This window comes from Rutidosis leptorrhynchoides, chromosome 4 (genome assembly GCF_046630445.1).
Source record: "Rutidosis leptorrhynchoides isolate AG116_Rl617_1_P2 chromosome 4, CSIRO_AGI_Rlap_v1, whole genome shotgun sequence".
NCBI lineage: Eukaryota > Viridiplantae > Streptophyta > Magnoliopsida > Asterales > Asteraceae > Rutidosis > Rutidosis leptorrhynchoides.
This window is the reverse complement of record NC_092336.1, coordinates 144447866-144461349: the sequence shown is the minus strand read 5'-3', so window position 1 is coordinate 144461349 and position 13484 is coordinate 144447866. Positions and strand designations below refer to the sequence as shown.

General features: G+C 31.9%; 1 protein-coding gene across 1 annotated transcript; it reads left to right on the top strand.

The window, feature by feature from the left end:
- The first annotated feature begins 4178 nt into the window (after window positions 1–4178).
- On the top strand, window positions 4179–5374 carry LOC139841097 (uncharacterized). The gene is made up of 3 exons (XM_071831330.1): window positions 4179–4242; window positions 4745–4831; window positions 4911–5374. Exons 1-3 carry the CDS (start codon window positions 4179–4181, stop codon window positions 5372–5374), a joined length of 615 nt encoding a protein of 204 aa, XP_071687431.1.
- Window positions 5375–13484: the final 8110 nt, after the last annotated feature.

The following is a 13484-nucleotide window of genomic DNA, read 5'->3' as shown; positions in this document are numbered from 1 at the left end:
CATCTATTTGGGTTCGATTGTGGGTGTTTACATCTTTCTAAAAGACGTTCCCCTGGTTGTTTGATAAAGATTGAGAAGAAATCTTAATTTTATAAATTAAGGTTAGGGTTTTGTTCACTCTTCACTTGGTTGTTCCAGAGAAGAAACGTATTTTTCCGCTGCTATTTCTCTCTTCTTTGCTTTCAACTGAGCAGGGCGTACTCTTCTTTATTTTTTTTTTATTCTTTTCCTCTTTTAAGTATCGTTTATCTAGGTTGTATAATCTTGTAGGGGACTTTGAGTAACACTTAGAACAGAACCCTTGAGATTCTGTTTATCTGGATCACTACTCAGACTATCCTTTAGGTCTGCATTTTTTAGACATCTGTGTGTTCATCTCTGCATTGATGATTTATATATTATTATTGTTCTAGTGTTTCTAACTTTGCATTCACAATTCATTGATGTAGCTGTCAACGCCTTGAAAACACAACATTCTAATTATTTATTCAATTAACATGTTCAACTTTTTTGAGATGTTCCTGAATTAGCTACAGAACAAGAAAGAAAGCCACGTGCTTGTACTAACTATCTACTAAACTTGTCGACCAAAGTGCAAACATAGTTTGGACTAATGGTCAATAGAGTTATACTTGGACAATAGACTCTCTGAGCATAGATACGCTCTACAACTGTTTTAAATAGTGGTGTTAGAGCTTAAATTAACTCGATTATGTAAAACTTGTATATGCTCGGTGTGTTATAAGCTATCGAGATGTAATAGTCTGTATCAACTGGCTATCCATTCTACTCTAAGATAATTGTGATTCTTTGAAATTTTTATATCAATAAGAGTATAAGTTGAAAATTACTTTGACTCTTGTTAATTTATATGAAATTTAATCTTAACTATTTAAACGATTATACTTTTAACAAAAAGATTGTATCCACCCCCTTTACAATACTTTTAGTTGTTAAACGCGACCACATTCCTCAACTTTGATATTGGTGGAATCGGATTCAAAAGAGGTGGTGTATGTGAGTTATCATGATGGTGTCAAGGGAGCAATTGATTTTGCTTCCCTCGCCTCTAAGTTCGAAAATACCAATGGGAAAAAGCCCATTATTACAGAGTCGGTTGAGGCAGATTCATCTACCACTTCAGGTACTCCTTTCGAAGCCTTCAGTGAAGCCCATTAATTTTTCTTATTTGAAATCATTTACCTCTTCGCGCTATCTGTATTACATCTTAAAAGAAACTATTTTAGTTTCTAAATTCTGAAACATTCAAGTTTAAAATAGGAATATTTTGAAGTAGTGTTGGGAACTGAAGCATGAATTAGTATAATATAATGACACTTGATCAATGTGATTATATTACAGTAAGTCATGCTGAGTTTCTAAATGGAACGTGATGATTCACAGATCATAACATCATCATGTGCCATGTTATACGACTCTTGTATTCTATTTAACCTCTAAAATATCAAGAAAATATTTCTTGATGATTCGGCCTTTTCCAAGGTATTCTAGTAATTTGACAAGTCAAGATCGTGCCATCACAATTTCCTTCCTAGAACATTAACAATGTTCATTCTGAAATTTATATCTGTGAATTCTGGACCATTACAAGCGGTGCTTAATCGCAAGAAGAAGAAACGAAAGGACAAAACTCCGAAATAGAAATTGGGGTATAAATTGCAACAAATAAAAGAGAGCATTAACTGTGAATGATAATGATTATAGAAGACAGAAGCAGAGACTTTGAAATATAAGGGAACATATAAAGCCCAACAACAAACCAGAAATTATAAACCATATATATCGATGCATATAGCAATATAAAGACACTGGAGAACTAGAAACAATATAAACCCAAGAGTATAGTAGAAGTAAATAGATTCTTCCGGCGGTAGATGAAAAAGAAGAATGACCGATATGAAAGTTAGAAGTATATCGAGAATCAAAACTGGATGGAGCATATTGATGAATACTTTAAAATATGAGTTGAGGGGGAAAGAATAGAAGGTGATGAAACATGACTAGGAACTTAGAAATCAACAGATAACTCACACAATGGCAGAATAAGTGAATCAAACCCTCTAGTGAATAGGTTAAGTTTTTTTTTGATTAATTTAGTCAAACCACAACTAAATCAAGTGTGATTAGATCAACACCTAGAGCTATTATTCACCACCCGGGTGATTTGGACTGAGAGAGAATCAGAGGAGCTCACTAGATCTGAGTGTGTGTAACAAATGAGAGGCTTAACCTAAAATGAAGAACATAAGACTTTATATACCCTGCTGTTGACTCACCCATACGATTCATTCATCACACGTGCGAGTTGGCTTCATCAGCCGTACGGGTGATCACTCACTCGTGTCTTCTCATTTAGGTTGTAATTGTGACTTAGCTCAGCATCAACCGTGCGTATGAGCCTGTCAACTGTACTAGTGAGGCTTCACTCGTACGTCTGACTAAGTCTAACATAGTCAAACATCTAAATCTCGTTCCTGCAGTTCCTGTAACCACATACAAACACGGATAGGATAATAACGAGCAATCATGGTGGCCTGTAAACTGTTGTACCTGCAATGGACGTGGGTAGATGTCTAGGGACTTGCATAAAATGCATCAACAGGAGGTGTGAGTTGTAAGGAAACGAAGGAGGTGAATTTATAAGAAAATCTCCGACAGAACAATTAAAATGGACGATCGCATTTAAAGCTGTGACAACCCGTAAATTTCCGGCAAAATTTAAACAAAAATCTTTATATGATTTCATTTAACCTCGACTAATTCCGACGATTCACGAACAATTATTTGTAAATAATTACGCATTAATTTGATATATTAATATTATTATTATTAATATCCTTTTTAAATAAGATATCAATAATTAATATCTTTATTATCAGTATTGTTATTATGAATAAAAAAAATATTGACAAATATTCTTGGAAAATAGTAAATCAATTTGTTTATTTTAAAAAATATATATAAAAAAAATCCTTAAAATAAATGATTTTTTTTAAATAAATAAATTACTTTTTAATTAAAAATTATAATGGAAAACTACTTTTATTATTTTATTTTGTGCATTATCCCATGACCTAACATTTAATACTTTTGAATTTTAAAATCCCATTAAAAATTAAAATATTTCTTTTTCTTTTAGGGTATGTTTGGCGACAAGCTTTTTGGAGCTTTTTGGAGCGTTTAGCGTTTAGCTTTTTTGAAAAAGCTCCTATCTAATAAAAAAGCTTCGTTTGGTTACATTTTTTACAAGAGCTGAAAGCTTTTTAATGAATGGAAAAAGCTTGTAATTTAAACGCTAGTAAATCCAACGTTTAGCGATTAAAAAAGGCTTTTGATATTTAAGTGACTTAAATAACCTTCCAATATATTAGGGATCTCCCACGTAAATCAGTTATTCTTATGATAATAAAAGGCCAGACCCTAATAATTATCTCTATTCTCCTCTGTTTCTTGATTACGCCGTTGACGTTTTTTTCTTTGAGGTAAACAACAAACCTAGTACTCGTTGGTTTATCGGTGTATCTTTATTGCTTCTACTCAATGTTTTTGATTTTAATTTATATAACTATTGTTCCTTTATGTATGCATCTTCTTGTATAATTTATTATATCATTAATTGATTAGTGTTAAGTTCGTACAGATATCTCACATGTTCTGCTTACCAAATAATCTTAAAGAATTTTAGTTTGGTGACACATAATTGGTTACATGATAACATGATCTCTATGTTTTTTTTTTTACAAATCATGTTTGTTTATTGTTTACTCAACACGTGTAGCTATAAATCCTTATATGCATGTATCTCTATGTATTTGTTTATGTCTAGGAAGATTCATTATAACATATATGGTTACTTGTATCTATACGTATTAAATTTATAAATTTTGTTGAGTATGTTTATAGGATTATTATGAAACTTGTTGATTGTTGCTGAAAATATGTATGAAAAATTATTTTTAGTATAGGATGAATAAAGGATCCATTGAGTGGTTTAATTGGTTAGCGAATCCGTAATCATTAGATTTGTGTACTCTTTCTTGAGATGGGATAAGCGAGCCTTAGTACCTGTCTTTATAGTTTGTTGCATTAGTACAACACATTGTTTTAGGTGGTTGGTTTAAGTATAAACTATTACTCATATATCATCACGTTGCTAGATGGCTCCTAAACCAGAGAATGCTAAGAAAGAAAACTGGACACAAGAAATGGTTTTGGAATTGTGTCAGTTCTTAAACAAATATATCACGAAGCATGGCCAAACTTCTGCATTTAAATGGGTTTCCCTTCAACCAGAGTTCGAGAGAGTTATGAACTATAAATTCCATAGTGATAAAGCTTTAAAAAACAAGTATGATAGTATGAGAAAGGAGTACAACCTTTGAAAGTCATTGAAGCACGGAGAGACTGGTCTTAGTTGGGATGAAAGTACCAAACAACTTAATTGTTCCGATGAATGGTGGAAAACTAAAATTGCGGTAAGATAATATAATTCATTTAATTTTTTAAATAACATATAAAGTTAAGATAATATTATTCATCTAATTTAACTAATGATTCACAATTATATTGTGTATAGGAAAACTCTAAATACGGAGCAATTAGAAAAAATCAACCATCAGCATTACAGAGAGTCAACAACTACCTTATATTGGTAGAAAAGGAGTACCTACTTTCAATGTAATGGGAACGTGTGATTTTGATATGTGTTTTACATATGTATCAGTCGGATGGGAGGGATCAGCACATGACACACGTGTTTTTATGCACTCAATCCAAAATAAGTCAATGAACTTCCCGCAACCACCTGAAGGTAAATATACATATCTATGTTATTGTTTCATGTTTCTTTTTGCAAATTCCAACACGATTTGTTTAAACTTTATTATCAGGTAGATATTATTTGGTTGATAAAGGATACCCGGACAGAAAGGGATACCTTGTTCCATATCCAAAGACAAGATACCATCAATCTCAATTTCAAAAAGAGCCCCCAAATAATATGCAAGAAGCATTCAACCGTTCACATTCATCTCTACGAAGTTATATTGAGAGGTCATTCGGAATTTTGAAGAAACGGTTTCACATACTTAGTGAAATGCCAAGGTTTAGTGTGCAAACACAAATTGATGTTATCACGGCTACATTTGCATTGCATAACTACATTCGTACTAATAGTCAAGAAGATATCATATTTGCAATAATCGATGAACATCCAAATTACATACCACGAGATGAGCTTAATGATGTTAATAATCATGACATACGCACCGAAGGACTATTTGAAGGAAGAAGGAATGAGATGAAACAAGTTCGTAACAATATTGCTACTTCAATATGGAATGATCGTCATTAATAATTTAGTAGTATTATATATGTTTTCGGTTATTAGTAGTATTATATATGTTTTCGGTTATTTGGTAATGACTATGTTTTATTAGACTAAAATAATGATATTTAAGTATTTTTTTCTAGTGTCCATTTTTGTCATTTTACTTATTTTATAACAGCTTCAGCTACTTTGCCAAATAATTAAATACATTTAAACACTTTTAGCTAAACGCTTTCAGCTAAACGCTTGCAGCTAAACGCCTGCAGCTAAACGCTTGTAGCTAAACGCTTGCAGCTTCCAGCTAGTTTTGCCAAACATACCCTTAATTATTTTATTCTTTTTACCTAAATTTTTCAAGTATAAATACCCCTCATTTCTCATTCAAACTCACACCAAAATTTCTCTCATTCTTTCTTTGAAGAATTACTACTAGTAAGTATTCTTTTCTTACTTTTTACTTTTTACTTTTTACTTTTTTACTTTTTACTTTTTACTTTTTACTATTTACTTCAGTTTATTATTTTTTTACCGAAACATGTAAATAATGTTATAAATTATATGCAATTAAAATTAAAATAAATAACATGTTATAATTAGTAATATATGTTACTAAAAATTATAAAAGTATTTTTATGAATTAATATATAGGAGTTATAATTAAAATCGAATTAATGAATATATATGTATATACGCACCTAACGTGAAGGTTATAATTAAAGATAGCGTACAAAGACTACAAACATCACCGCTACTTGTGGCCTAGGGTGATCCTTGTTACCATTATGGGACACTTGTGGATCTCGAATGCCAAGACTTAGATTCCGGTCAAAAGATCCTGGGCCGCTCGGTAACAATAGATCATTCGAGTGACTTGCATGTTAGCGACGAAGTTTGGGCGAGATTGTACAACATCTTTGTTAAGAATTATAACCCGAACATTCTTAAACTAGAAGCTTACTATAAGTGGAAGTTTTTCATAAATAGTAGGTTTCCAAAAATAGAAACTTTTGAGAAATAGGAACTTTTCTCGAAAACCGTCACTGTCAATATAGTTGCTATATGTCAAGTTAGACATTAACTAATCAAACGTTATACCTCAAGGTTGATATCCAGATCACTTACTTGCTTTACTTTCCTTCTTGCGTGGAATACTTCAACTACTATTTAATGTGAGTTTTCATCTGCTCCTTTTTACTCTTTACATTTTTGGGCTGAGAATAAATGCGCTACTTTTATAACTGTTTTTATGAAATGAAAACAACTACTAAAACTGATTTTTCGTGAGTTCATCTGCTCCCTTTTTATCTATATTTTTGGGCTGAGAATACATGCGCAACTTTTATAACTGTTTTTATGAAATGAATACAAATACTAAAACTGATTTTTCATGAGTTTCATATGATCCCTTTTACTCTTTACATTTTTGGGCTGAGAATACATGCGTAACTTTTATAACTATTTTACACGTATCAACTATTAAACTGTGATATGTTGGGCTATGACCAGCAAGTCCCCAACCGACAAGTATAAACGATAACTTGTTACGGGGAAAACTTGAAAGTCTAGTCTAAATACAAGTACCAACTATTAAACTGTGATATGTTGGGCTATGACCAGCAAGTCCCCAACCGACAAGTATAAACGATAACTTGTACGGGGTAAACTTGAAAGTCTAGTATAAATATCACTACCAACTGTTAAACTATGCTATACCCGGCTATGTCCGACTAAGTCCCTACAGTGATATTTTTAATTGCTGCGGCATTCTTAATTATTGGGGATAGGCCTATCGGGAGTAACGTCCCCGATACATTTGACTAAGTCTTTGTATTACTTGATAATGAAATTAAACGACAAGGACAGAACAACTTGTCACGGGGCAAACAACGTTTAGTCTAAATATCACGCACTGGCATAACTTTTTGATCCTGCGGGAGATCAACTTTTGGATCTTGCGAGATCTACTTTACAAACTAAATCTTGTGGTCTAACACTATTACTGAAATCATTATTTATGACTGATAATGCTAAAAACGAACATATATTTCATAGCATTATTCCTCAAGAAAGACAAGCTTTTAGTTGCAATTGTTCTATTTACAAGTGATATTCGTTTAAATAATAAAAGGTGAAGACAAAAGACAGATTCGACAAATTGAAGACGCAAACGACCAAAAAGCTCAAAAGTACAAAAGACAATCAAAAAGGTTCCAATTATTGATAAGAAACGTCTCGAAATTACAAGAGTACAAGATTCAAAACGCAAAGTACAAAATATAAAATTGTACGCAAGGACGTTCGAAAATCCGGAACCGGGACCAGAGTCAACTCTTAACGCTCGACGCAACGGACTAAAAATTACAAGTTAACTATGTATATAAATATAATATAATATATAATTAATTATATTAATTATATATATATTATATATATATTATAAAACCGTCGGCAGAGAAAGACTCCAAGGGTGTGAGCTGTAAATACATTCTCCGCGACTCGCGGAGTTTGAAGAGGATTTTGCGGCGAGTCGCGGAGCCCCAAAAATCGACTCTGGCTATAAAGCAAACCGAATTCTGATCATTTTTCATAATCTTTTTCTCTCTTCTCTCATATATACGATATATATATATATATATATATATAATTTATATTTTAATTTTAATTTTAATTATAATTCTAATAATAAGGGTATGTTAGCGAATATTGTAAGGGTGTAAGTCGAAATTCTGTCCGTGTAACGCTACGCTATTTTTAATCATTGTAAGTTATGTTCAACCTTTTTATATTAATGTCTCGTAGCTAAGTTATTATTATGCTTATTTAAAACGAAGTAATCATGATGTTGGGCTAATTACTAAAATTGGGTAATTGGGCTTTGTACCATAATTGGGGTTTGGACAAAAGAACGACACTTGTGGAAATTAGACTATGGGCTATTAATGGGCTTTATATTTGTTTAACTAAATGATAGTTTGTTAATGTTAATATAAAGATTTACAATTGGGCGTCCCTATAAATTACCATATACACTCGATCGGACACGATGGGTGGGGTATTTATATGTACGAATAATCGTTCATTTAACCGGACACGGGAATGGATTAATAGCCACTAGAATAATTAAAACAGGGGTGAAATTACATTCAAGGGTAATTGGTGTAATTGTTAACAAAGTAGTAAAACCTTGGTTTACACACAGTCGATAGCCTGGTGTATTCATTAAACAAAGTATTAAAACCTTGTTACAATTCGAATCCCCAATTAGTTGGAATATTTAACTTCGGGTATAAGAATAATTTGATGAGGACACTCGCACTTTATATTTATGACTGATGGACTGTTATGGACAAAAACCAGACGGACATATTAAATAATCCAGGATAAAGGACAATTAACCCATGGGCATAAAACTAAAATAAACACGTCAAACATCATGATTACGGAAGTTTAAATAAGCATAATTCTTTTATTTCATATTTAATTTCCTTCATTTTATATTTAATTGCACTTCTAATTATCGCACTTTTATTTATTGTTATTTAATCACACTTTTAATTATCGTACTTTTTAATTATCGCAATTTTATTTTATCGCACTTTTATTATTCGCAATTTCATTATCGTTATTTACTTTACGCTTTAAATTAAGTCTTTTATTTATTTAATATTTTACATTAGGTTTTAACTGCGACTAAAGTTTTAAAATCGACAAACCGGTCATTAAACGGTAAAAACCCCCCTTTATAATAATAATATTACTTATATATATATTTGTATTTTTATAAAAGTAAACTAATATAGCGTTGAGCTTTGTTTAAAAATTTCCCTGTGGAACGAACCGGACTTACTAAAAACTACACTACTGTACGATTAGGTACACTGCCTATAAGTGTTGTAGCAAGGTTTAAGTATATCCATTCTATAAATAAATAAATATCTTGTGTAAAATTGTATCGTATTTAATAATTTTTCCTAGTAAAATATAAACTATTTCGTATACACCTCGCATAACATCAAGTATTTTTGGCGCCGCTGCCGGGGATCTTTCTAAACGCTGGAAGCGCAACGCTAATAAAAAAAAAAAAAATTTTTAGTTAACTTTTATTAAAATTCGTTTTTGTAAAAATACGTGTTAATTATTCAAAAATATAAAAAGAAAAACAAAAATATAAGTATTTTTTTTTAAAATATTTAAGTTTTATAAGTTTCTTTATTCTTATTTTAATTTATAAAAATATAAGTTTTATTAAATATCTTTTGATATATAGAAAAAAACAGAAAACAGAAAATAAAAAAAATAAATAAAAAAAAAACGCGTAAAAATTTCAAACAGCTCCAGATCTGAAATTCTGAACCCCGCGACTCGCGGGGTTTGAAGCATTAATTACCGCGACTCGCGGAGCTTCTCTGACACGCGAACAGGAAGCCCTAATTCAGCATTAATTACGGTTTATTATTAATTATAATTATTATTTAACCCTAATTATGTATTATTATTATAATTAATTTTATTTTAACTTTTACTTTTTATTTAATTTATGTATTTAGTATTAATTAGTTTTATTAAATTGTAAAATTAGTAGTTTTATTAAATAAATAATATAAAAATAATATTTTTATAAAAATTGTACTTTTTACAACTTTTTGTATATTTTTATATTTTGTCCCTTTTTAATCAGTGTAGCGTAATATTTGTATTTTTAGCTCATATTTAATTTTAAACTTAGTTTTTGCTATAGTTATTTTTACTCCTAGATTTTTAGGCTTTGCCGTAGAATTCCTTAAGTGCTTTTTCTTTAGACTAAGATTTAGGTGCTTTAGAATTTTGCGACGCCTTTTTAAGTTTTAGTTTCTTTTTAAGTTATTTCCATTTGGTATTTAGTTTTTCCTGTAAGCTTTAATATTTTTAGACGACTTTTATTATGTACCAATTATCATTCCAATTAGTAATTTCAATTTGCGATTATAATTTTAAGTTAGTTGTAGTAATAAGGTTATGTTAGTCAAGTATTTTTAAGTTTTTATAAGTTTCTTTTATTTTTCCGTCACCTTTTATTTTTCAACCATTTTTTTTCTCTTTCGACCTTTTGCGACGAACTCTTTTTCTCTCTTATTTCTCGCTATTCTAGTTTTAGGACATAGATTTTTATTCTAATTCTTATCTAAATTTCTTAAAATTACGAAAATTTATTTTGAGTGGTTAAATTGATAGACATCAAAATTTTCTGGTTCGTAGTAATAGTTGGATTTGTACGTGGACCGGGTTATTGGAGCCAAACAGTCCTCAATTATATTGAGACCAAACGAATCCTGCCCCTCTGCTGCATCTTTTGGCTATTCGAAACGTGGGCAAAATCAGAAAAGTCTATTAATTGGATAACTTATTATAATTTTTCTTTCCTTTTAAAAACTAATAGGATATTCAGTGAATGCACCGAGCAAGACGTTCATCACCTTTTGTACGTTCACCACCTGTAACTAGATCAAGACATTTAGCAAATATAACCGCCGTTGATTTTTCTTTAGAATCGTCATCCAGTCGACCAAGTACTTCAGTTCAAATTTCCGATAATCCATTTTTTGAACCCGACATCACAATTGAGAATCCGGAAAATATTCAGGAACGGTTCATAGATCCTGAACCATTAAACTTTCCTCCAGAGCCACCAATCATTCAAACAGAGATTGTTGAGGAACGAACTATTAAATCAGAATCATCTAGTGATACCGATTCAACAAATTCAATTATGGAGAATCTGGAACCTTTAAGTATGGAAGACCGAATGAGAGCTAAACGCACTGGCCAAGGTCACGCAATTACTCATCCAGACATTAATGCGCCAGATTATGAAATCAAAGGACAAATTCTACACATGGTGACTAATCAATGCCAATTTAGTGGTGCGCCGAAGGAAGATCCAAATGAACATCTACGTACCTTTAATAGGATCTGCACACTATTTAAAATACGAGAAGTGGAGGATGAACAGATATATCTCATGTTATTTCCCTGGACTTTAAAGGGAGAAGCCAAAGATTGGTTGGAATCATTACCTGAAGGGGCGATCGATACATGGGATGTTTTAGTTGACAAATTTCTTAAACAATTCTTTCCTGCATCTAAAGCCGTAAGACTTCAAGCAGAAATTGTTACGTTTACACAGAAACCAAATGAAACTCTATATGAGGCATGGACAAGATATGGAAAATTGTTAAGAGGATGTCCGCAACATGGTTTAGACACCTGTCAAATAGTACAAATATTCTACCAAGGATGCGACATCACTACAAGAAAAGACATAGATATAGCAGCTGGTGGTTCTATTATGAAGAAAACCGAAACTGATGCTTACAAAATTATTGATAACACTGCTTCCCACTCACATGAGTGGCACCAAGAAAAAGATATCATTAGATCATCTAAAGCAGCTAGAGCCGATTCTAGCCATGACTTAGATTCCATTTCCGCAAAGATAGATGCTGTGGAGAGACGAATGGAAAAGATGACTAAAGATATTCACTCAATACGAATTAGTTGTGAGCAGTGTGGAGGACCACATTTGACAAAAGATTGTCTCAGTATTGAATTAACAATGGAACAAAGAGAGAATATTTCATACATAAACCAAAGGCCTGGAAATAATTATCAGAATAATTATCAACCGCCAAGACCGATTTACAATCAAAACCAGAATTATAACCGAAATATTCCATACAACAACCAACAAGGTCCTAGCAATCAACAAGTATCCAATAATACTTACAATCAGCAAAGACCTAATTTTCAAAACAAACCACCACAACAAACCGATGATAAAAAGCCGAATTTAGAAGACATGATGACGAAGCTAGTTGAAACTCAAACGCAGTTTTTCACATCTCAAAAACAAACTAATGAACAAAATGCTCAAGCATTTAGAAATCAACAAGCTTCTATTCAAAATCTGGAACAAGAAGTGAGTAACCTAGCAAGGTTAATAGGTGAAAGAAAACCGGGAAGTCTACCTAGTGATACAAATGCTAACCCCCGAAATGAAACAGCTAAAGCTATTACCACAAGAAGTGGTACAACACTTAAACCACCTGAAATACCTGTAACTTCTGATGAAGCCATTCCTACTCCACAAGAACCACAACCTGATCAAGATAAGGAAAAAGAACCGGTAGTTGAAAAGGTTAATGAAAATAACACAGTTAAGGATAAACCTTATGTTAAACCATACCAACCACCACTTCCTTACCCGAGTAAAATGAAGAAAGAGAAACTTGAAGCCGAGCAATCCAAATTTTTGGATATGTTTAAACAGATAAATGTAAATCTTCCTTTCATTGATGTGATTTCAGGAATGCCAAGATATGCTAAATTCTTGAAAGATCTAATCTCAAATAGAAAGAAAATGGAAGAACTCTCGGCTGTTACTATGAATGCTAATTGTTCAGCAGTGCTGTTGAATAAGATACCAGAAAAATTATCTGATCCAGGAAGTTTCACAATTCCATGTTTTCTGGGTAGTCTTAGTTCAATAGAAGCATTGACAGACTTAGGTGCTAGTATAAATCTAATGCCGTATTCACTATACACTAAACTAGACCTTGGAGAATTAAAACCAACTAGAATAAGCATACAACTAGCCGATAGATCAATAAAATATCCTAGAGGGATAATGGAGAACATGCTAGTTAAAGTTGGTACTTTAGTATTTCCAGTAGATTTTGTTGTTTTGGACATGGAAGAAGATTCTCAAGTTCCTCTCATATTAGGAAGACCATTCTTAAACACGGCTAAAGCAATGATAGACGTGTTCGGTAAGAAACTGACCCTAAGTATAGAGGATGAGAGTGTTACCTTTTCAGTTGATAGAGCAATGCAACAACCACAATCTGCAGATGATACATGTTATTATATTCAAACTATAGATGCACATGCAGAATTATTAGAAGAATTTCCAGAATTACAAGGAACAGGAGAATGTTCTTTAGGAGAAGGTAATGAACCAATTGATGAAGCTGAAATGTTAGCTACACTTATAGCTAATGGATATGAACCAACAACAGAAGAAATTCAAATGCTAAAAGAAGAAGACAGATATCGATATAAATCATCGATAGAAGAACCTCCGAAATTAGAGTTAAAG

Bases quoted from the DNA above. Each gene is read 5' to 3' on its own strand.
- LOC139841097 (XM_071831330.1), top strand. From the start codon at position 4,179: ATGGCTCCTAAACCAGAGAATGCTAAGAAAGAAAACTGGACACAAGAA. The intron at 4,243-4,744 runs GTCAGTTCTTAA...CATATGTATCAG, and splicing joins AGAAATGGTTTTGGAATTGT to TCGGATGGGAGGGATCAGCA. The intron at 4,832-4,910 runs GTAAATATACAT...CTTTATTATCAG, and splicing joins CTTCCCGCAACCACCTGAAG to GTAGATATTATTTGGTTGAT.